Source organism: Pyrgilauda ruficollis, unplaced genomic scaffold (genome assembly GCF_017590135.1).
Source record: "Pyrgilauda ruficollis isolate IOZ18807 unplaced genomic scaffold, ASM1759013v1 scaffold25, whole genome shotgun sequence".
NCBI lineage: Eukaryota > Metazoa > Chordata > Aves > Passeriformes > Passeridae > Pyrgilauda > Pyrgilauda ruficollis.
This window is the reverse complement of record NW_024523822.1, coordinates 9,744,672-9,768,972: the sequence shown is the minus strand read 5'-3', so window position 1 is coordinate 9,768,972 and position 24,301 is coordinate 9,744,672. Positions and strand designations below refer to the sequence as shown.

The window sequence follows — 24,301 nt, the reverse complement described above, 5'->3', positions numbered from 1 at the left end:
AGCAATGTGGAACAGGACATACACATGGGATAACATGGAAGTCAGTAAAAAACAAATATCATGAATTTCTGTGTATGTCTGTGTAGTGCCACTGCTTTAGACAAAAGATGTCTACAGGGCTTGCAGCTGCTTTCCACAAGACCTGATTCTGGAGGCACTCAGTAGCAGCTGCCTGCTGTATTCAACCTGGAACACCTAGAGATCTTCATGTCTTCAGTGACTGACATTTAAAGGGCAGTGAAGCTTTGTTAAGTCCATCCTCACCTGCAATTTTCTTCATTAATTGGCACAATTCTTTGTTTTTCTTCTTTCACTTTGTCTGATGCCTTTTGTAACATTAATGGTGACTTCTTGCGTGGACGTTTTCTGTGTGTCCCATTTACTCTGTGAGAGTTTTAAACAGTACAGTGAGTTCCATGATGACAGCAGAAAGAGTCACTGATGATTAACCCCTAATTTACAAAAACAGTTCTATGTAATAAACAGAACATCTCCAGCGTCCTTCACACAGCACTGTGATGCAGAGCAACTGTCTCATTCAGCATGGACACAAGCTTTTATTTGCTGCAAAGGCAGCGGATGTCAGTAGGCTTTGGATCAACCTTCTTGCCTATAATTATCATCTCTGCAGGTGTGTACTGTAAAGGCAGAGCAAATAAATCTGTTTTCAGTCCAAAAGTGAAAATTAGAGATTCCTTTTGATGTCACTGTGAATTGTACATCACTAGCCTGAGCTGGAATTTTCTGTACTTGATTTTATACTTCTGATGTGAAAATATAGTTTTAAAGTAACACTTACTTCTGCCTGCATACAAGATCCAAGCACAATATATACCTTTCAGAGATTCATCAGTTTATGTTCAATATTCAAAAAAGTCAGTCTGTCTGAGGCATGCAAGTGCATCCCTAATTTAAATTTATACTTTTCCATCTCCCAGACTGTCTGCTTGTTGCCATAAGCAACGCACCATAATGCACAGGAAGCTGGATAGGTCTAATAAAGTGTACCCAGATCTGGGCTGATAGAGGCACATAGCTGGGTTAGTTGGGTTTGCTTATTGCATTGCCAGTGTTCCATGAGACTATTTGTTAGTGTGAGGAATGCCAGGTAAATTAGGCATTATTTACATGGTAAGAGTGCCAGGTAAAATAATGTCTGATAAAGTTCAGACACTGACATACTGGAAGGTTCATACATATCACAGAGAAACACCTAGAATTAATTTGTTGCTGTGTATTATTTCACATTTCTGCAGCCTGAATACACCAGCTCCTTTCCTATTTGCTCCTCCAGTGCTACTGCTCATGCAACTTCTTGCCAAAGACTAAAATGAGAATCCAACCAGATTATTGTCAGTCAGGGTCATTATCTGGATACCACCTTTTCTTAGGAGAGGTACCTGACTAACCTGTTACCTTCACTGGTATTAGCACTCCTTTCTTTATTACCATCTTCATCATCATCATCATCTTTTACTTCTAAATTGTTTTGACACTATGGTCATGAGAGGATAATAAAAATTCCCAGACACGGTGTCAAACCTTTTCCCTTTGAACAGCACAAGATGTACCCTGTCATAACCAAGTATCATGGGATAAGGCAGATGGCTGCTTTAGAGCTTGATACAGGAGAAAGTGTGAAACAGAGAGGTGACATGATTTATCCCCTGCTAGCCCACGGGATGATGGCACAACCCAAGCCCTGCAAGAGCACCATGTGCTGCATTGCACTGTATTCTACAGCATGTCGAGACAAAAGAAAAACTGTAACAATGTGACTGTTCAGGTAAATAAAATGGGTACGTCTTGAGCTGCAGGCAATAATCACCTTTTCAACTCTGGGCATCTAAACTTAAGGTGTTCACATTATATGCTCACCTTATGGTTCCCTAAACAGTGGAAAAACAGAGATGCAGAATAGCAGACCAGAGCTGCTGCCTACATTGGATACTACACTTTCTCTCTGGGCATATATATTTCTTTTCTGACTATAAGAAGTTTAGAGAGCTTCTTATGTACCTGCATTGGATGTGGAGAATAATGTAAAGGCTTTATCATCAGAATTTTTTTGCACTGAGCTGCAACAGCACAGATACATGTTATTGAATGTATCTCAGCTAGAAAATGCAGGGGGGTATCTTCAGTTATGGGGCCTCAGGGCAGGAACCCACAGTTCACTGAGTAGTACCATTACAGTCAACACTCACGTTATTAATATGTTGTGGGAATTTGCCCTTACTTCCTACTAAGTGCAATACAGAAGTAATTTTCCATTCAATTGCAAAATTAGACAATTTTCTCTAACAGTAGGACAGGTACACATTGTAATTATAAATTGTGACCAAGTCTTTTTCAAATTGGATTAATAATTATGTTGTTCTATTCGACCATATCCAACCTCACTAATTAAAATTTCTCTGTGGGCTAGTGGCGATGACAAGCATTTGGGCTTTTCATTTACAGAAATCCCATGGCTCTAGATGTCATGCTGCTGTGGAATGTGTCCCGTCCACCTGGAGGTGCAGTATCTCATGAAAAGATACAGCAGTATCTTTTATGTCACCTGGGAATATCTTTGTACTATAGCAATACAAAAGATAATAATACGATGGAGGTATAAACTGATGTGCTGTGTGTTGGCAAATGCAAGATGAAGTTCAAACCAAATTCCCTTTTTCATTTGCTCAGACCCCTTGGTTTAAGTATGTGACTATGAAGATGGGACATCTTCTGATGGAGTGGGTGTAGCTGTTCTGCCACATGCTGTGCTGAGGCACTTTCTGTGGAAAAATGTCAAAAGACAAAGCTCAGCAAGGAGGAGTGCTCACACTGGCAGTAATTCAGCAGGAACAAACTGTGCATGCCTGAGCAGCAGGGACACCAGAGGAGCTTGTTTCATGTCTGAGAGAGGCAAGAATCAAAGGCTGGAATTGCACAGAGGTGTTGCAGTCATTCTCTGTTTAAAACAATGCAACTGACAGGAATTAAGCCAAAAGAATGACCCAAATAGTGACCAAAAGCTGAAATTTGCTTGAATATGTGAAAACACATATTCCTTTTCATGCACCAAGTAGAATGCTAACAAAGCAAAACCTGTACAATCTTTACATGTATATAAAGTCACTCAAACTCCATTTAAGTGTGAAATTGTGTCAAATGAAACTTTTTTTTCCCCCATTCTCAAAGAGAACAATAAAATATGACTTAACAGGGGAGCGAGGTCAGAGGAGACTCTTCCTTTGTGTCCTGGGATGCTCAACAGGCTGTACTCTCTCCTCCCCCATGGGGACACCCATCAGGTAAGCTTTATTCCACAGTAATACTATTGCTTATGCATTCTGATACCAGTGTTTTTATCAACAGCAGTTTGTGGACCTTACTCTGTCCAAGAGGCAAGAAATTGCACTATTTTTGAATGTGGAGTCTCACTGAATTTGCCCAGACTTTCAGTGCAATGCATGCCGGTTTTGCATCAGGGCTTGTGGTCCTGACGAGAATTACTGCACCTCTGGCACCTCACAAGACTCGGAGTGTCAGATTGCTTACTCTGAAATGTTGTCTGTGAAGGTCTTCCAGGATCTCAGACAGGCAGACAATACTGAGTGAGAAAAGGAAGGCCTCCAGGCCCACTTACATCTGCAGACAACAGAGAAAGCAAGGTGGGGGTCTCCCTTCCCTAATTTTTTATGTGACAGAAGAACTGGTGTAGTCAACAGGATTGCCATGGAGAAACAGTTACAGAAGTATGAATGTGCTCCTTCCCAGGCAGGCAAGGAATGGGCTCAAAAATTCTGGAAAGACAGAGCAATTATTTGTGCAGTATTGGAGGCTCACTTATCTTACATGCAAAAAGGAATCAAAGAGTCCTTCTTCCCTCAAATATACAGGACATGCTGCTTTATCATGAAATCAGAAAATGAAGTATTAAAGTCATCATTGGCTGTTGAGAGGGAAATAAAAGAAAGATTGGAAACCCAAAAACGAGCTTATTACTGAGGAAGAAAATTTTAAGATTTTACGCGCTTCGATAGAGCACAGGGAAAAACAATTATTGTAGAAATTAGGTAGAAAAAAACCATAGCAGTGTGAAACTAAATCTGTGAGAGGAAATAGAGGGCAGGAAAACAACTGAATTGTTACTATCTTTGGAAACTGAGCAGCTGCACAAACAGTTACAGAAAGAAAAGGAGATAAAGCAAAAACTGGAAGAAAAGGTAAAAATTATGCTTAAGAATGCTGCCAATCCAGCCAGCATTGTACAGATAAGAAAACCAATTGTATCCTTTGGAGAATGGTGAAGAAGATGAGAGGACAGTGGCCACTCACCATTGTCTGCAGGAGACTGAATGCCAATATTACACCTTTAACTACTGCTGTGCCAAATTTTGTGGTACTGTAATGCAAATTCAGGGAGCAACCTATTCACAGAGGGCAAAACTAGACATAAAAGATGTTATTTATGATTCCACTCTGGGAATACCTCAAGGCTCAATTCACCCAGAAGGAAGTGCAGTGTACCTTTGACACATTCCCACAGGGATGTAAACATTCACCCATGACTGCACATTTTGTGATTGCCAAACTTTTACAGTCTCACTCTCCCCAGATGTGAAATTAGATGATATTGTAGTAAGAGGAGACTCCCCTGAAAAAGTAGAAGCAGCAACAACAGCATGGCAAGCACTTCTCAAAGTAGAAATTGAGATTCCCCCAGAAATGCCAAGGACCATGTAAAGGACTTTATCTGCTACATCTGCAGATAACCCAGAAGACAAGGAAGTCTCCCTTCCTCAAATTATTACCTAACACCTTCTCATATAAGAAACCAAGGAAGCAGTAAGCCAGCCAGAGATTTTGGCTTTCTTTAATCTGCAGCAGCTCAGCAGCTGCTATGCAAACAGGGCAGCAAGTGGAAGGCTGTAGGAGGCAGGTGGGTGGGCAGGCAGCTGTGACAGGAGGAGGCTGGTCTTTGGTATAGCCCCAAAGCCTTGTTCTTACAACGTATACAATGTACACAACACGTATGTGAGGGGGAAAAGGGAGGAAGGATCCAATCCAAAACCCACTGAACTTATTGAAAAGATACCCATTGACTTTTTCAAGCTTCATGTCCAGCTTTGAATGAACCAGGGTTCATGCAGTGCACATATTTTAAGCAGAACAGCAATTAAGGGAAAACATGTAATTATCCTTTTTGGATAATTAATCTAAGTAGTTTGCACGATACATGCTACAGCTGGACTGAGTTGGAAACAAATGAGTGTGGGGGCTGTTTTTCACTGTAGCATGTGTGTGTGTGTTACTCTGATTGACAAATAAATCATCAATTCTGTGGCTGTTCAGGCATGAAGCATTTCCAGAGGTGCTCAGCTCAATCATGCCATGCCTGTAGTGCAGCCTGGCACAAATTTCTCATATTTCAAGACATTGAATACAGTTTCACTGCAAAGAGAAAAGCTGTCACAAAAGTAATTTAGACCTGGTTGAAGCTAGTGCTGGGCATTAGGGAACATAATTATGCTCATACCTCTGTGGTCCTGAAGCCATTCTGTCTCTGTGTTGCAGTTCCAATGCTGTGAACTATGGGGTTTGCACACTGAGAGCCACAGTTGCTCCTCTTCTCAGGGTTCAGCATTCCAGCTGTGGCTGATGCTGTAGATACACCTGTGTGAGCCAATTTCCCATCCTCCAGAAGACCTAGTAGGGACACATGAGATAGGGCATTTAATACTGAGCAGCAATTTGCAGCTGGCTCTGGTGTCCCTCTATTTTGCCTCATTTTGTGATCGTGTCAGTGATGCAAGGTATGGTACAGTACCACAGTGAGAGCAGTCTACCTTCCTGTGGCATCTTCATCCTCACATTTGACATCATTTGGCCTTTTTCCTATGGTCCACTGCTCTGAGAAACATTGGCTCAGGAAATCTTGGGAAAAAGTCAATGAGTGCAGCATGTCAGTAGATTTTTGTCACCTGCAGGTCTCCACTGACTTCTCTACACACACGCCTCAACTCAACCAAGAGTTGAACGTAGGATCCAGAGAAGACCCCCTTAAATCTGTTCCAGTTCTGGGAAATGAAGAGGTTAGATGTGAGCATAACAGATGAGACCAATATGGATGGAAAGGGTGCTCTATGCATGGCCTTGCCTTGAATATTTTTTTCATTTGAAGTTGAGAAATTAAAAAAAAAATTATTTCATGCTGTTTTGTCTATCAGCAATCAAATAAATGAGTAATTTGCTTTTTGGTCTAGCTGTGTGGATACACATGATCATACAATATGATATTGGACAGCATAGATGAATTTTCCCATCTTAATGCATTAACAAAAATTACATTTATGGTGGGTGCAGAGCACTCAACATCTGGTTGCAACAATGGGTCTGAAATCCAAATATAAGGAGTAAGTGGGATGCATGACTGTTGCTCTCAATTTAGTTTTTGTCAAAGCTTATTTATGAAGAGCTTTATGTTAAAAAGATAAACAAAGAAGGCAAATTTACTAACTGGTAATGCAGGTGTCAAACCTAGAAAAATTAAGGAGTCACAGACACTAAAGGAGAAAAAAAGTATGTGAAAAACCAATGACAAGCCATTGCTGTATGAAGTGACATTGTGTCATCAAAATCTTCTATATTAATCAGGTAGGAATTCAAGAGCTGTATTAAAGATATTTACAAGGAAGCAAAGTCCTGAATTCTTTTTCAGAAATGTGTAAGAAAATATGATTTGTCAGTAGAAAGCAACATTTGTCAGTATTAGCTAGCAAAGGCAATGACTGGACTCAATAAAGTTTCACCCAAATATTCAAAGCCTTGGTCTTGAAAATATATAAAATTTTGTGAAACTAGAAGGTCTTTAAGATGTCTTCTGACACAAGCCATTCTATGATTCTGTGATTTAAGAAGTCTGAATACAAACTAGTCACTGCATTTCCCTCAGCAGTCAGAAGATGGAGGCAGAGTATTCCAAAGACACTTTAACTTGTACTGGTGGTTACTAATAGTGATGTCGTCTAGTTTTTGATAGAAAAAAAATTGAGCTGAAACTTGAAAATATTATATTATAATTTATTTTTAAAAAAATACTTCTGTCTTTGGAAACTGCCTTTTCTGCTAGATATAAAAACTGATGTTGTTCCTGTGTCTAAGTTTAGATGCAACTTCAGTAAGGCAACAGCAAACTTCACCTCTCCTGCATCTCCCAGAATTCCCCACCCAGTTATGTTTTAGGTCTTACCTCTCCCTATCAGTCCACAGGACCAGAGGAGAGGCAAAAAAATGCCTGGTGCAGAGCAGTAAGTGGCACAGGCTGATGTTGTAGACAAAAGCAGCTGTCAGGAAGGGAGATGAGAGGCAGTGAGCCACGTGTGAGTCAGAGCTCTCAGCCAGGAGTCCACTGCTTCACTTTGCAGTGGAGCTCTGAGAAAAAGCTTGAGCACAGCTTTCAACAGGCAAACTGCAGGAATCACACACTAATTCCATTAATTGAGCCTTTGACATTTCAAACATCCAAATGATGAGTTTTTCCTTCTGTGGGGTCATCATATGAAATTGCTTTCCACCATGTATCTCTTTGGCCATCTGGCCTCTGACTAAATTGTTTGGTAAATGATCTGTCAGCTAAAAAGCCATTTTGTTATTAAGTCCAATTGTTCATTTATCAGATTGTGTTGCATCTTTTGGTCTTGAACAGAAAACTTTTTCTTACATTAATCCGTTTCCAGAGGCAGATGGAAAATCTCAATCCTGAAAATGGTATATCTGGATCATTTTTGTCGCTGTTACTTTGCAGCCTGAGCATACTTGCTGCATCCTGCATTGCAAGGATGTGCCCTTTTTTGCAACACTTGTCAAATATAAACCAGGTGTCAGTATTTGAGCCTTCCAGTATCACTACTATATTTTTATATGGATGACCTAGTGGTCACCAATACTAGACAAAAAGATTTTTTATTTTATCCTGTAATATGTTTGCTATTCTGAAATTAAGAAACTATTTTAGAATTCATTTTCATTAGCAAATAGATGATTTAGACAGTGGGCAACAGTTTAATGGCTTTGGTGACTTGCCCTTTATGTATGAACACCAAGAAGAAATTACAGTGAGAATACATAAGCAGTGGTGTTCAGAGCACGAGATTTGTTGGCAATCCATAAAGCAACACCTATTTTATAGACTAGATATATAACACAAAATGACGATTGCAAAACAGATATTATGTTTAAAAAGGATTAGGAACACAGGGTTGCTTTTAAAATAGCAAATATTTTTGCATTGCTATTTGGGATTTGCCTCAGTACACAAAAATGGAGTTAACTCAATTAAGAGTTAATTCAAAAGCCAGCAGGGTGGCAATACTGAGGGTCTTGTCTCAGTGTGGTTTAAAACAAGCAAACTGTTGAGGTATTTATGCCATCCTCACAACAGGGGTTTGGTAAATAATCTCCTTGGTCTTTCATGGTAGAACTTCAGTTTATATCAGTGTTGTTAAATCACTGTAGACATTTAAATTAATGTTGTTCAGTAATGTTTTCATTCTCATCTTCTCATTCATGGCACCCCTGCCAAAAGTCTGTGGGCCTCTTTAGGCCAGGGGAAACAGCAGATCCCACCTCAATGCTCTGTCAAATACATGTTTTACTTTCAAATGAACTGGCAAGGCTCCAATATTCTAAAGGCTCCATTCCCAAAACCTGGGTTTCTGGGTGGTTATTAAATGCCCATGAATGCGATGGGGACCCTTCCCTCAGGAATGGCTGGTTGGGGTTTGGGGACTGCCAGGCTGCTCCCTCTGTGGGGAGGAATGGATGACCAGTGGCAGGTATTTCACTGCGTGTAATCAGGTTTATTTGTAAGGAGCACACACGAGTTGTCTCTCAATGGCCACAGGGAGAATACCCCTGCCATAGCCCCACTGCTCATAAATTCATAAATCCAAGTCTACTTTTCCAATACAAAGTCTGCTTAAAAAACTTGTTCTCCCGTGGCAGCATTTACCACCTTCCTCTTTGCTTGCTGGGCTGCACAGGCTCGCTAAGTCTTGCCTTTCTTACCATGCCAATAGAAATCCCTTAGGCTGGAACTTGACAAATGCATTTTTCAGCACCCTCAGGGGGAAAAAAGGGTTATTTTAAACTGAAATCAATCCTAGACTTCATTCTTCCCCCAGTGACGCAAGCATTCAGACTGGCACAACTTGGGAGGTAGCACAGGAATCAGAACAAGCAGCTGAAAGCAGCTTAGCTTGGTGTGTTTTTCAATAAAACAAAACAAACACAATAATTTCAAAATTTTGAATGGGTTTTCATAAATTGTCAGACAGCATCGTCCCGGTTTTGTAGTTTAGGAGACAGATATTTAAAATTGCAGTCTGAATAATTGCTCACAGACTTGCAAGCTTATGTCCATTCAAAATGCTTAAATCATATAGCTCTAGACTTCCACCCTTCCCCCCACCCCGCCCCCAACATTTACCTGGGGAGGGAGCTGTCTAAGAAAGCTTTAAAAATATTTATTTTAGTAAACAGGGTGTTCAACACAGAGAAGTCACTGAAAATGTAAAATACAGAATGAAAATTTAAGACATTAGACCTGTATTTCTTATTTTTTCTGGTTTCTTTTATTATAAAGACAACACTAATGTAAACAAAGCTAAACATTGCATACATGCTGCTCTAGTTCTTCATATAGCCTGGTTACACTAAGAATTCAAATTATTCTTAATAACAGTATTTCATAAAGAGGAGAGGAAATTTTTACTCTTTCTAACCAGATTTTTGTATCACCTTTGTATAAAGATGACGTAAAAAGGGGGGAAATAATCTAATTTTTTTCAGTTTGTGAATGTAAAACTAGTCTTAAAAGCAAAGTTGTGTCATGGATTGACATCTAGCACAGAGAGACAGAAAAGAGATCTAGGAGGGACAATTCTGTAGCCCTTAACTGTCAGGACCATAGGAAACTTCTCAAACCACAAATAACACACAGGTAGCTCTGCCTGGATCTCCTGCACAGGCTTAATCCAAAGAGTAAATCTTAGCAAGGTTCAAGATGACCTGAAAATTTCTGTGACTAAGAAAATCAGCAATGCTGCAGTAGCTAATGCTGTCAAGAAGTTTGGGCAGCATATGAAACCTTGTAGTGAGGAGACAAAGTTAATCTTAGCCAAAATAATCAACTATTTGTGGAGAAAATTATTCCATGTGTGTTTGCCACGGTATTCTCCCAATTCATTTTAAAGCAACAGGTAGTGAACGAAGCAGGACATGAATTCTGACCCAAACATGCTCTAGATCTGACCCAGTACCCATGAGACCCGTGCTGTCAGGTGTTCTGTTATGGAGTAACAAGCATACGTTTGTTTAGAGAAGGTAGCTGTTGATTAGCTAAATTTATACCTTTGGAACTGACAATTAACAAACCAGTAGGGTTCCATTTTCTAGTTCAGCAACACCCTTTTTTATTTATCATGGCTGTTATCTCATGTATAATGCATAAGATGCTGGTTTAGAAAATGCCTGCCTAAAAAGATGCTGCACTGTAAAGATGGACTCCTCTGAGAAAGCTCACAGGGAAGACAAATGGCAAGTGTTGTCACCACATACAGGTGCTTCCAGAGGAAATATGTGTTTGCAATCATCACTGAGTTTCTTGTATTTAATGCTAGAGTGATAATAAGAACAGAAAGCACTGAAACATCTGTTTTCTCCATCTATTTTCCTGATTTGAAACTATATATTTTTGGGAAAGCCACACATCTGCAGGCCTGAGGGCTGGTGCACATTTTGGCTGAAACAGCCAGACATAGCAAGGATCCAATAAAAAATTGAGTGGGGGCTGTGGCAAAAGTCAGATTTAAGTCATTTCCTCCAAAGCAATAGCCTCGGGGATGAGACCAGATGCTCAGGAAATATGCAATAGCTCTTTTACCTATCAAGAAACAATTTAAAAACTTTGAGGCATAGCAGAGAGTAGGTTTGTGAGCTAGGATGAAGGATCCAGATTTACAGAGGGATGACCTGCTGCAGCAGGAAAATATTATCAGAAACAATGTTTTGTATCTGTAAATATAATTATGCAATAAATATTCTTCCCAGACATTCAGAGAAGCCAGAATGATTTCTCTGAACTCTAATGTGATATGAATTTTAGACACTGAAGCAAAATACAACAAACACATTTTCACTTTCCACACATTTTGGAGGTCTCTCCAAAACTGTCTCCAGGCAGGCAGGGCTGAGCCATGCCCAGGCACACCACTGGTGTGGGGAGGCAGCCAGGAGCTCTGTGCCTTCCTCCAACTTACAGGGGAATGCTTATTTGAAGGGAGCTCCTCCTAAAGCACAAACAAACTCTCAAGCTGCAAACCTTGATATCACTTGCATGGCCTAAATTCACAAGTACATGCTAAATCTTTGCATATTGGTATATTTCAATTTCAAATGGGGATACAGGATCACAGAATAACTATCTTGTAAACAAATTTAACAGTGTTGCAACCATGTCTGTGAAATAAAGGTGAATATAAAATTTATATTTATCCCAAATAAGAAAAGCATGATGCAACATTCTTTAACAAATGTGTGATCATTTCAAAGCTCCAGACAAAGGGTTCTTCATGGCAAATAGAGTCCAGAAGATTAATTAAATTAAATGGCATTGGCCTGACCACCAAGGGAAGATACAAAAGGTAAACTTGAAAGAGTTGTAATCATGGTGCTAGGCAAGGACTTAAAACCAGAAAGACAAGAGTTTAATGCATGAAGATACGAATTTTGATAACTGGTACAAGATAGAATAACCAAATTTTCACTATATTTTGGAATAAGCATCAGCAACATTTTAGAAGACCTTGACAGCTGAGTACATCTTTTGCTTGGGAAAATGACACAGAATGGATTAAGAACTAACCAGTGCCACATGGTATGCCAGAAACAGATCACTCCTTCCTCCAACCTGAAAACCTAACACACAAATAGCAAAGGTCTGACGTGCTTTTTATGGTACTGGATTTTAGAAGGATAGAGATGGGAGCATTTGCTTTTCCACATGCAAATATACTAGCTGTGTTTCAATAAAGCCCGTGCAAAATACATGTTAAAAATTATACACTCCATGCATAATACCTTACATCATGGATCCAAATTATGGCAAATCATCCTGTTTTCCCAAAGTGCTGGCTTTTGGCTCAGTTCCTGTCTAAACCTGTCCTTAAAATGCCAAGAAAGAATTTTGCCTTGCAGGAGAGCACTGTGTGAGATGGAAAACAAGCAGCAGGCTGCTGGCTCTCTCTCAGTCATCCTTCCCACAGCAGTGCCCACCCTGTTCTGAGCAGTGCCTTACAGCTGTAGGTGTTCACATGCTCTTTCCCTCCCTCCCCATTACCTGGGCTTTCCTTCTCCTTTGGGATATGGTAATAAAACATCTCTCATTATGATATAGACTAATTTCCAACATAGATATGGAAAGCATTATTATTAGTCTTATTACTTAGCCAGTTACATGTGGAGTTTTAAGATGAGCAAAATGAATCATTTCACTTAATCACACTGAGGAGCAGCAAAAATATTTAGGCAGACTAAATATAAATCCTCATGAAAAGCATTTAAAGGTACATGAAATGTGAGCTGAAATGACTCCTCACTTTTGATTACCATGGTTCAACAGCTGGAATTGAAGTTAAACGTTCCAAGTAGTACATTGCACATTTATTTTTTAAAAATAGTAATTGACTACTGGGATAATTTGCAAAGGCTTAAGCAAAATGTCAACCCCTGGAAAGCTGTAAATTCAGTCTCAATGTCCCAAAGGCATGTTCCTTGTGGGAATTAACTCAGGAAACTCCAGTGGGCTGGTGGCATTCCCAGCCTTACAGTATGAATATACAGAAGGATACTGCTGACTTAACCAGTGTAACTATAATCATGAAGTTCTTTGGCTTTAAGGTGTCTGTATGTGAAAAAGGCATCACTCACATTTAGTGCTCACCCTAAAATGATGGCAGTAACTACATTAAAACTTAAGGCTGTCAGCCATCAACCATCTTCTAGATAAATCTATTGCATTTTTTCCGTATTTTCCACACATGGTGTAAACGCTCAGAAAGCACTCAGGCATCAGCATTGTGCAAATGTCAGATGCTTTTAGTACTGCAAGTGCTTTTAGTACTGCAAATGCTTGAAACAACTCTGATGGCCCACTTGGGGAACGCTAGCAGTTTACAAAATTGAAAATTGCAACATGAGGACAATATCCAGACAGAATGTATGGAGACAAAAACACAACTATATACGCTGTTTGGAAACTGGTAAAAAAACCCACAATCAAAATATTTTAGTCAGTTAATAAAGAATGGGCTGGTTATTTTTCTCTTCGGTAGCTAGCATGCACCTGAACCAGCTAGCATAAATCTTCCATCTCCCAGGAGGAATGAGACTCAACATTGCTTCATTTTAATCAGCTGCTTAAAATGTTATGCTCAGTTAAGCAAACAGTGATGCAGAGGGGCTCAGTGAACTCAGGAAAAACTTAAAATGTAAAGTCCTGCCTCACAGCCTCCAGCTGCCCATGTTAATGGATAAAACACCACTCCTTCATCTACCTCTTTGACTTACTTTTAACCTGTATTTTTCCTAAACAGAACAGAAAAGCCATTGTGGCAGTTTAGGGAAGCAGACTGGTGTTTTATTTTCTAATGTATTCATCAAGATAAAATTGCCTTATTGCATTATTTCTTTGTGCACAGCAAAGGACCAAGGCACTTGGTTCATGTGAGACAGCTGCTGAAAAATGTACACACTCACCACACAGCCAGAGATCTCGTCCTGTACTCCAGAAAAGAGGGGTGCTGGGTGCAGGTCAGAGAGAAAGCCTTTCAAAAAACTGCTGGCTTTGATCATTCTGTTCCTAAGTATTACAGATTCAATTGAAGATAAAACCCAACTTTCAACCCCAGATTTCTTTTAGCTGCAATCTGTTTTAAACTGCAGGAACATCTGAGGGAAAAATGTTAGAACTAGCAATATCATTTCTGCTTCTATGAAGACATATTTTTCTAGAACTGATTACAGTTAAAGAAAAGAGAGATTTTGGCCACTTCAATGCTGAATTACTGCAATATGTGTTTTATGTTGAAACCTTGGAAACTTTAATCACTGAACAAGAAGGTAAACTGCATTCTTAACTGTGTTTCCTGTATGCAATACATTGCTCTTCTGCTTTGAGATTGGCAGGAATCTTCGCTTAAATCTAATTAAATTTTTAATTGTTTGCTGTGAATGCTACATTCCTAAACTGGAAAATGCAGAATTAGAATTGGCTGGAAAGTGTAAATACATTCCCAAGGAAAAGAAAAAAGAATTTTTAAATGTCCTGAATCAGGATATAAAGGCTAGGATGGGGCAAAGAGTGCTATTTCCACAAAAAGAGTAATTTTGCAGAGCAATTTCCTTCTCAGCATTTTGCAGGCAGGATCTGCCATTGACAAAATCACGACTCAGGTTTCCTGCTCAAACCCTTTCAGACACTCTCCCTCTCTCACCATTCCTCCTCCCCACCACTTGCTGCAGAGACAGTGTAAAACCTCTTCCTTTAGTTAATGACAGACCTTTGGCTCTCAATAACTAGGAATATTTTTGTCTTAAAGATTCCAATGCTGCAAAAAAGAGGTTTTTTTCACAGGGAAGTCATTTGGAGAGATGGTTCCAGTTCATCTTCCTGCAAATCATCTCTATTGATGCTCAACAGCCCTTTGGCTTTCTGGTACTGTGACAGCTGGGAAAGCCTTTCATGTAATTCAAGTGCTCCTGTATGTGACATTTTTTAGCAAATTTACTTTATCAGAGGGTAAATTATTGTGGGGTCAACTGTGGGTGATCAGTCCTAGCAGGTCTGCTTTAACTGTGGGGAGAGTTTATCAAGGCTGTTGGCCACTAACTAAATGGATACTAATCAAAGCCTGAGAGGTTTTGTGGTAAGATTATCACAGTTTGGGTTGACTGGCATTACAGCTCTTGCAGTGTTTTGAGAAAATCCCAGAGGCAATGAAGAGGCTGCTGGGGAAGGAGGGAGCATCTGGAGGATCCTGTCCAGCCCCTGCCCTCCCTTCCTGTCACAGGGCCGAGAGGTGGCTGCTCCCACCTGAGACAGGAGGACCGGTCAGGAGGCTCCATGCAGTATCTGAACCACCTACTCTCAAACAAGATTGAAGTTTCCCCAGCAATTGGGTTGATACATCTCACAGAATAGCAAGCTGAAGGGTCATAATAGAAAAAAAATTCTCATCTCTCAATTGCCTCTGACACTTTTACTTAAGTTCTGATATCTATGGATGCATCCTTTTTTTAATGGCAGTGGATATTTATTAAAAACCAATTAATTTAAAAATACTTCCAGAGGTGGTGGGGTAGATTTCTTAGCATGATCTGATGGGCTAAATAAGTATTGATGCCAATTTTTAACTGAAATGTGAAATTACACTATTATTGCACTATCAAATGACAGCAAAGGTGAAAATGTATAGAATGGAAGAATTAACAGCTAGGGTTCAGCTGAAAAATATGGTCATTACAAAAAGTTGTATTTATCATCTGAGTCTGATTTTTTCCAACAATTTCAATGCTCTCTTGTGGAGCAATACATAGTGGTTTAGTCCAATACTGTAATCCTTGATTGGCTTCTACGCCAAGCAAACCCCAAGTACTGTATTGTGCAAGAAAATCCAAACAAAGGTTGTAGTGTAGTGGTAATTTTCCTGCCAGAGAAGAGCACAGTGAGGATATGTGAGAGGAACAACCCTGCAGACACCAAGGTCAGCGGAGATAGAGGGGAAGGAGGTGCTCCAGGCACTGGAGCTGAGATTCCCCTGCAGCCCTTGGTGCAGCCTGTGGTGAGGCAGCACTGCCCTGCAGCCCACTGAGGTCCAAAGGGATGCAGGGGTCACTCACACCTGTAGATGAGACCCACACTGGAGCAGGTGGATGCCTGGAGGAGGCTGTGACCCTGTGGAAGAGCCAGTGGAGAGAGAGCCCTGCCCCCAGGCTGGAGCAGCCTGTACTTGGAGCACTGCACCCATGGAAGGGTGACCCACACTGCAGCAGCTGTGGGAGGACTGTTGCCCATGGATGGATGGACTCACACTGCAGCTGTTCACAGAGAGCTGTTGCTAGTGAGATGGACTCACATTGGAGAAGTTCAATGGAGAACTGTCTCCTGTGAGAGGGACCCCATGGTGCAGCAGGGGAAGGACTCCTCTCCCTGAGCAGCAGGGGAAGCCTTCGATGATGAACTGACCATAACCCCCATTCCCTGCATCCTTGAGCCACTGGGGGAGGAGGTAGAGCTGGGAAGGAGGGCTTATTTTCCTTCTCATTATCCTGCTCTGATTTTGTTAGTGCAGTAAACTCACTTCATATTGCTAAGCTGAGCCTGTTTTGCTAGTGACAGTATTTAACGAGTGATCTCTCTCCCAGTCCTTATCTCAACCCATGAACCTTTTATTCAGTTTTCTCTCCTCTGTCCAGCTGTGGAGGGGAGTGAGTGAGTGCTTTGGTAGGAGCCTGCCATCTGGCCCAGGTGAACCCACAACAGAGTGTTGAATGGGAAATGGTAAAAGCACTGCTCTCACATATTCTCACCCCTCTCTCCAGCTGCTCTTCTGCAGGTTCTTCCCCCACCTTACTTCTTAAATATGTTATCCCAAAGGTGTCACAACTATTGATGATGAGCTAAGCTTTGGCCAGTGGTGGCTCCATCTTGGAGCTGCCTGGCTCCTCGGGATGCGGGGAAAGCTTCTAGCAGCTTCTCACAGAAACCAACCCTGTACCCTGCTCCTCGCTACAAAATATTGCCATGCAAACACAATACATTATTATACCCAAGGTCTGGACTAAGATGGAAAGAAAATTGCTACAATATGTCTACAGTCCAGAAGAGCTGCATTTATTCACTCTTACTGTAATTCTGAACTGTAATAAGGCTATGTCCTGAAAATATGACATCAGAATCACTGTTATAGTTGTTTATTAAACATAGCAGATTTTGAAACAACTCATTAATAAAAGAACATAAGGACATAAGAGCACAAAGAGATCCTGATATACCTATGTAATGCACTGATTCATCTTTACCTCTTGACCTAAAAGAGATGGTTTATTAAACATTTCTCTGCAGCCCAATTCACGAAAAACACTCTGCTGCACCGGGTTCTCAATTTACAACCTGATGCTTGTTTACTTATGTCTGTGAAGCTCTTGACTTTGCGTATACCAGGTGAAGGACGGAGCGGTGACGGCAGCGCGGTCCGAGCCAGCCTCGGTCCCTGTTGTCACGGAAACCGGAGCCCGCTCAGCGCGGCCCTCGGCTGCGGCTGCTCACAGCCCTCACAGCCCTCACAGCTCTCACAGCCCTCACAGTCCTCACAGCCCTCACAGCCCTCACAACGTTCACAGTCCTCACAGCCCTCACAACGTTCACAGCCCTCACAGTCCTCACAGTCCTCACAACGTTCACAGCCCTCACAGCGCCCGCAGCCTTCACAGCCCTCACAGTCTTCACAGCCCTCACAGCCCGCACAACCCTCACAACCTTCACAGCTCTCACAGCCCTCACAACCTTCACAGCCCTCACAGCCCTCACAGTCCTCACAGCCCTCACAGCCCTCAGAACCTTCACAGTCCTCACAGCCCTCACAGCCCTTACAGTCCTCACAGCTCACAGCCTCTGCCACACACGATGCAAAACCGACTGTCCCGTAGAAGGTTACCTCTGAAACGCCGTGTTTGGCATACTGAGACTTGACCAAAGCAAATGATGAGCCTGGTCCTTAAAACATCCCATGGCTGTCAGCGACAAGAAACCAGTGGAGCAGCAACATGAGCCAGGCATTGAGCCCCGGAGAGCAGGGCAGGAATCACTCATAAACACATGAGCATATTAGGGCAATTATGCAAGATAAACTGTAAGCCAGCCAGATTGCTAGACAGTGATAAAATTTCTCCTGTATTCCTCTGATTATCTCTATTTATTTTACAAAGGACTCGATTGACCTCCCATTTCATAGCTGTTTTGCAAATGTCTTCACTGATCCTAAATTGCAGGTTTCATTCCTGGCAGACCACTTAGTGCAGTTTTGTTTGCTGATGCCATGGGCAGGTTTTCCTTCTGAGTAGATCAGGTGAGTCTGTGTGATATATGGATAATATTTTCTTTAATATGCTTCAGAAAAAAAAATTCTTCACTAAGGAAAAAGTGTAAAGTTCAAAGACTAAAAAGCAATTTTTTAGCTGACACTGTGAGTCACATCATGATAAAAAAATCAACAAATAATTTAATAGCTGAGGAACAAGTCAGCCCTCAGGCAATCAGTATTCAACTTTTCCATTCTGAGACAAGAGAATTATTTTTTAATTGGTTGCTACATCATTTGAAAATTAATTATTTTTATTTGCATTTCATAACAATCCCTATTAGAGACTGGGCTCTTACTGCACTGATTGCTGTGGGAAAACAGAGAGAGATCCTGTCCTAAGTTACTTGCAGCCCACGGGTTAAATTGATTGTAAAGTCTCTAACCACAAGACAACAAGCCATATCCACTCTGAGGCACTTTCAGGTATAATAAAGAAAAAATAATTGAATACAGCAGCTAACTTCGTCAGTGAAAATAGAAAGAAGTAGAAATAAAATTGCTTTAAACCTGCTTTAAAACAAACAAAATTAATTTTTGTTAGTTTATATTGAATGTGTTTATAGAGTACATTTATGGTTCTGGTTTCTGGCAGTAAATTGTACATCTTAAATTTCTAGGATATACATATACATATACATATACATTTCAGCAAGTTGTCCCAATATAACATAATAGGTTGTGCAAACGTGTTCCAAAATACTTGACAGTTTTTTGTGCTTTTTGTGAATTCAACCTTTTCCCCATGGTTTGCGTGCAACCCATGGTGACCTCCCTGGGGACTCATCTGTACCCACAGATTATTACTTCCTCCGAAAGTCATTACTTTGCTAACAGTTCTACTTAGCTGAATCAGACCCTCTAAAGAGAAAGCAATTTGTGCAAAGAGTTGCAAGGATCAAGGAATGGTTACAAAGCAGAAATGTAGTCCATTATTTCCCCCAGCTATAGCCTACGCAGTAGCTCAGTCCTGTGAAAAGTTCTTTGCTCACATAGCAATGGATGTTCTTCCAAGAAATTGCTTTATTGTAAGGGTTCATTGTGATTCTTTCCTTTTTTTCTCCCTCACAGAAGCCACTCATCCTATGAACAGTACGTACACTTATTTTCCAGAAAATGCCTTTCAATTCCAGCACCTGCAGTGCTGCATGAAGTTATTACTTGTTATTTCAATTCCAGCACCTGCAGTGCTTCATGAAGTTATTACTTTTCTATCCCTCTTCACCCATACTTTGTTGCCCTGTTCCTCATTGCCAAAGCCTCAGCAGTGTACTGCAACACCATCAAGTTACATAATATAAATTACTATATAAGTTCCAACCACCTATATTTGTATCTGTTCATGACTTCTCATCACCTAAGTCACTTCTCACGAACCTAAGACCATCTCTCTTATTTTAGGTATGTTATAGCAACTAATACTGGCCTCTATGTCTTCCTGTAAAAGTTGGGAGATTACAGTACACTTTATAAAAATGGATGTAAAAAATCAAGTAGGGAAATTAACAAATAGTCTAAGAAGGGATCAATTGAAATTGGAAAAATAGAAATGCAAGTTAGAAAATTTAAAAACCTCAATACTTTCCTATTAATTTAATAATATTTAAACTTTCAAAATGCTTTGGTAAAGGTACAAACATTTGGCTACAGAAATACATATAGTTCCAATGAGAGCAGGCACAGATAGCTGAATGCAATGGCTGAAAAAAGAGAAGCATATGATGAAATTTGTGGTGGTATGAAATTACTAAGATTAATGTATGGTAGTTACTAACCCTTTCCTCACTGGCACACACTCTGATTCTGTATACACGACATTCTTTCATCCCTGAGTGATTTACTCCTCTTTATATTTTGATGTCAAATTCTGCTGTTTTTTCTACAACTGAGACTTGTTGGCAATCACAACCACATCTTACTGCTTTTGTCTTTTCCCAAACAATATTTTTTCACAAAATATTTCTTTCATCCTATCTCTATGTCTCTCTCTTCACAGAATTTCACCAATTTATTCCAAATGAAAAATGACAGAGAAGATCTTCATCCTCTTTCCCAACCTCGTTTGGCTGGTGCCCCCTTCCCTGGCTGCCTCCTCCTTTCTGTGCCCCAATTACAGCTCCTTCCCACCTTGCCTTGTGCCAGTGTCATCTCCCATTTTCCCATCTCTCCCATCCTGCTCTTGTCCCCTCCTTTACCCTTCCTTTTTGTCTCTCACTCTAAGGTAGTTTTCAGTTCTCACAATAAAGTCATGTATTCCTCTTCATGTCTTAAACCCATATTTGACCTCATTTGCCTCTTCAATTGCTCCTTCCTCTCCCTTTCATCTGTAAATTCATTTAAAGTACTGTTATAGTCCCTGGAGTGCCTCTCCTTATCCCTATTCTTTCCCTACCTCAAACCTTACCCTACAAAAGCTCTCCCTGAAGTACTTTATGACTTTTGAGGCACTAACTGGGAGCAGTGTGTGTTCCTCAGGCTCCTTAAACTGCTGCCACCACAGCTCTGTTGAAGAGTGAACCTTGCCCTAACTGAAGTCCTACTCATCGTTTTTGCTTATACTCTGTCCTTTCCTCCTCACCTTCCTTCTAATTTCTTCTGCAAGGTTGTCTTATAAAGCTTTTCATGTCCTCATCAGTCTTTGCTGGTCTTGTGTTGTTCTCCTCTCCTTATCTCTGGTATTCTCATCTCCAAACACAAAGTCAATTACCACACGTTTCTAGAAAGAATACTTACTGATCTACCTCTTTATTACCTCCTATTCAGAGTCAGATCTTGGACTGTCTAGCTTCTGTTTATGATTAGGCACCAACTCAAAGTAAACATGGCTAAGATAATGGTAAGTGTGGGTAAAAAGCTAACACTCTGTTTAGCTTTCACTGCTGGAGACAACACTGTCACCTATAATTTGAACTTACTCAGCATCATCTTGATCCTCTTTAAATTCCTTATCTAATCTTCTTTAATATGGTATTCATAGACCCATTCGCCTTCAAATTCTCATAGTTTCCCATGTGACCACTACAGAGTCTTTCTTGAGCCTTTAGGAGTACAACATGGACCCTTTGTGACTTCTCCCTCCCTATCATATTTTGGTCAGCAGAGAGTTGTGATATCCTGTTCCAGCCGGCCTGTGATGCCCACCTTTGTGAATTTTCACTCCTGCACTTTCATAATTTCTTCCTGGTACTTTGTTACTTTCTACAAAAGTCTGTAAAGCTACTTATTTACATCTGAACCTGCCTATAGGCATTTACTGCTTTACATGGAAATTGTAATTATTCTGTGCAGCAACCATTTGTACAATATCTAGCACAATGAATTTCTGGACTTAAGCTGAGCTTTCTAGATACTGCTGCAATACACAATAATTCTTTAATCAATTTAAACTGCACATCAGATCAGAGCTCCTCAATCCCTTTCCCATACCTGTCGCTTCTGTAACACCTCAGGTGCACAGCTGAGGAGGTAGCATGCTGACAAGAACTGGGAAATTCAAACTTGATGATCTGTTCTTGTCCAACCCCTCTGGTCAACTTTCTGTATGAAAGAAGGCATCAGAGGTAGTGTGGAAGAAAGCTACCTCTTCTCTAATTTCAATTTACTTTCTAAATTACTTGCCATGCAAAAGAAAAAGCCATGTATTCCACAGCAAGAGCCTCAAGGACCGAGTTCTTGTCCCTTCTGATAACATTGTTTCACAGTTGACGGCGTCTGTACGCTCTCGCTCGTAGCCGAGTACCGCCGCGAGAGGGTCTCTAGAGCCCGAACCGGCTCCGGTAGCCCAGAGCCCGGAGCGCGGCGGGGCCGCTCCTGGCACTGCCCGGTCCCGGGGCTGCTCTCGGCGGGGCTGGCCGGGCAGGGCAGACGCTCAGAGCGCTCCGAGGCGCCGCGGCATCAGAGCAGACTCGGGTGCCTGCATTTCTTGGCGGGGGGGCTGGAGTGGCGGAGGGCGTTCTTCTCACAGCAGGAACACGGGGGGATCGGCGCACACCCCCTCCATGCACACACAGCGTGTGTGTACGTGTACATGCAGCGGGTGTCCGTGCACACACAGCGTGTGTGTGTACGTGTGCATTCAGCGGCTGTCGGTGCACACACAGGATCTGTAGGTGCACACACAGGGTGTGTATGTGTATGCACAGCGTGTGTGGGTGCACACACAGGATGTGTAGGTGTACACGCGCGGTGTGTAGGTGCACACACAGCGTGTGTAGGTGCACACACAGGATATGTAGGTGCACACACACGGTGTGTAGGAGCACACACAGGGTGTCGCCGCCGTTCCCCTCCCCGCGGTGCCCGCTCGCGTCTCCCGCACTCACCGGGGCGCGGGCCGCTCTGCTCCCGGCCGGGGCCCTCGGCGCTGCCGCCGTCCTGCGGCGGGCTCTCGGAGTCCGTGTTGGTCAGCCAGGTGGACTCGGTCTCCCGCGTCCAGCTCTCGTAGTAGCGGGGCTCGATAGCGTCGGCCCGGCTGCCCCCGCAGCCCATGGCGACGCCCCGCTCACAGCCGCCGTCGCCGCCGCCGCCCGGGCACCATCGCCCCGCCGGGCACGACCGCCCCGCCGGCCCCGCTCACGCCCTCAGCACCATCGCCGCTCGTCCAGCTCTCCCCGGCTCCGCTCTTCCTTCTCCCTCTTCTCCCCGGCTTTATTATCTCTGCTGTCACCCCCCCGCAGCCCACCCCGACTCCTGGCTGTCCCCTCCCTTTCTCCTCCCGCAACCCTCTTCCCTCCCCTCCCGCTTCTCTCCGCTCTCCCATCCCACCGCCTCCCGGCTCGTCCCCGATCTTTCCCCATCCGCCGGTGTCTCCCAGAAGGGGGACGCGGCTGCCGCCGCGGCGCTGGCTCTGCCCTGCCGAGCCCCTCCGGCTGCCCGCTGCCGGGGACAGACACACACCGCGGGCGGGCAGCAGCTCCCTCCTCCCCGGGTTAGGGTCTGGACGGGCAGGATTTACATGTACATGCACAGCAGCCCCTCGGCCTGTACAAATTCGTTTGCCCTGACTGGGTCTTTCACTGAACCGTCTGTCCCTTCCCTGTTTCAGCCGGGAGAGCCTTGCTCCCGCTTCGGTGTTGCAGTTTGCTGCTGTATAATTGGGAACTGAAGGTGCAATACTGAGTGCTCAACTCTTCCACTCTTTCTTCTTGAATACTCACTTTGGGAAACAACCAAAAACATGAGACTCCTGCAAAACAGATTATAATTTAAACTGATGCTCGGGTAATCTAAGTGGCAGACAGAGAATCGGCACTGAGTCGTATTGATGGTGATTGCAGTTTGTATTGCAAGAGCTGCTTCACAGGTCCCTGCTGGTTTGGAACCAACCCCATGAACACTAGACACTGTGGATCATATCCTGAGGGGGGACTTTATCCCAGATAAATGTTTCTCTCCTGGAGTAGTTTCGCAGTAGAGCAGCAGGAATGAGTCTTTCCCCTATGAGAACTTACAGAGCAATGCAGATGTTTTGCACTTCATGCTGTTACCCAGCATGGCTGTTGGCTATAAAGGATTCATCCTCTGAAATCCAAAATCAAGCTGTCCAGCATTATGGGAGCTGCAAGTAGGAACACAAAGTCTCTGGAGTAAAAGCTCTGGTCCCTAAGGTTGGCTCGAGATCTTTACCAGGATCCCATAAGGCCTTAGCTTTGCACCCCAGGCAGTAGGTCCCGTGTTCTTGTTCTGAAGGGACCCAGGTCAGATACTGCTCAACAAGCAGCCAGATCACCCATTGTGCCTCCCAAAACAGATGACCACTGAGGTGTTTCTAAGCAGCTTCCCAGCCAAATACTGACTCCCAGCAATCTTACTTTCTGACTGAGTTTTGCTGAGATCCCTTACTCACGTGGGTGCTGCCCGTGCTCTGATCCCCATGCTACCAAGATCCCAGGGTGACTGGGACAGTGGTCTGAGCCACTTTTTCATTGCTGTGGTAATGTTTTGGTAGATTAAAAATACTTTACTTTTATAAAAAGAGAGTTTCAAAAGATATTGTATTTCAATCAAACTGCTCCCCAGCAAATAGTCCCCAGGGCAATGGGATATAATGGTGTCTGAAGCCAATAAAGAAGCCTGACACACATCTGCCTTCCCAGGAGTTGTGTGTCCCCTAG

At 42.4% G+C, this 24,301-nt stretch overlaps 1 protein-coding gene across 1 annotated transcript; it reads right to left on the bottom strand.

The window, feature by feature from the left end:
• Window positions 1–279: 279 nt before the first annotated feature.
• BAALC (BAALC binder of MAP3K1 and KLF4) lies at window positions 280–22,676 on the bottom strand. Its single transcript, XM_041470903.1, has 3 exons — window positions 22,511–22,676; window positions 5,528–5,697; window positions 280–384 (listed from the first exon to the last, which is right to left on the bottom strand). The coding sequence occupies exons 1-3, from the start codon at window positions 22,674–22,676 to the stop codon at window positions 280–282; spliced, it is 441 nt and encodes a 146-aa protein (XP_041326837.1).
• Window positions 22,677–24,301: the final 1,625 nt, after the last annotated feature.

Coding starts and splice junctions, on each gene's coding strand:
- BAALC (XM_041470903.1), bottom strand. CDS start 22,676: ATGGGCTGCGGGGGCAGCCGGGCCGACGCTATCGAGCCCCGCTACTAC. Junction 5,698..22,510: donor GCAGAGCGGCCCGCGCCCCG/GTGAGTGCGGGA, acceptor TGTCCCTACTAG/GTCTTCTGGAGGATGGGAAA. Junction 385..5,527: donor ATGGCTTCAGGACCACAGAG/GTATGAGCATAA, acceptor AAACTCTCACAG/AGTAAATGGGACACACAGAA.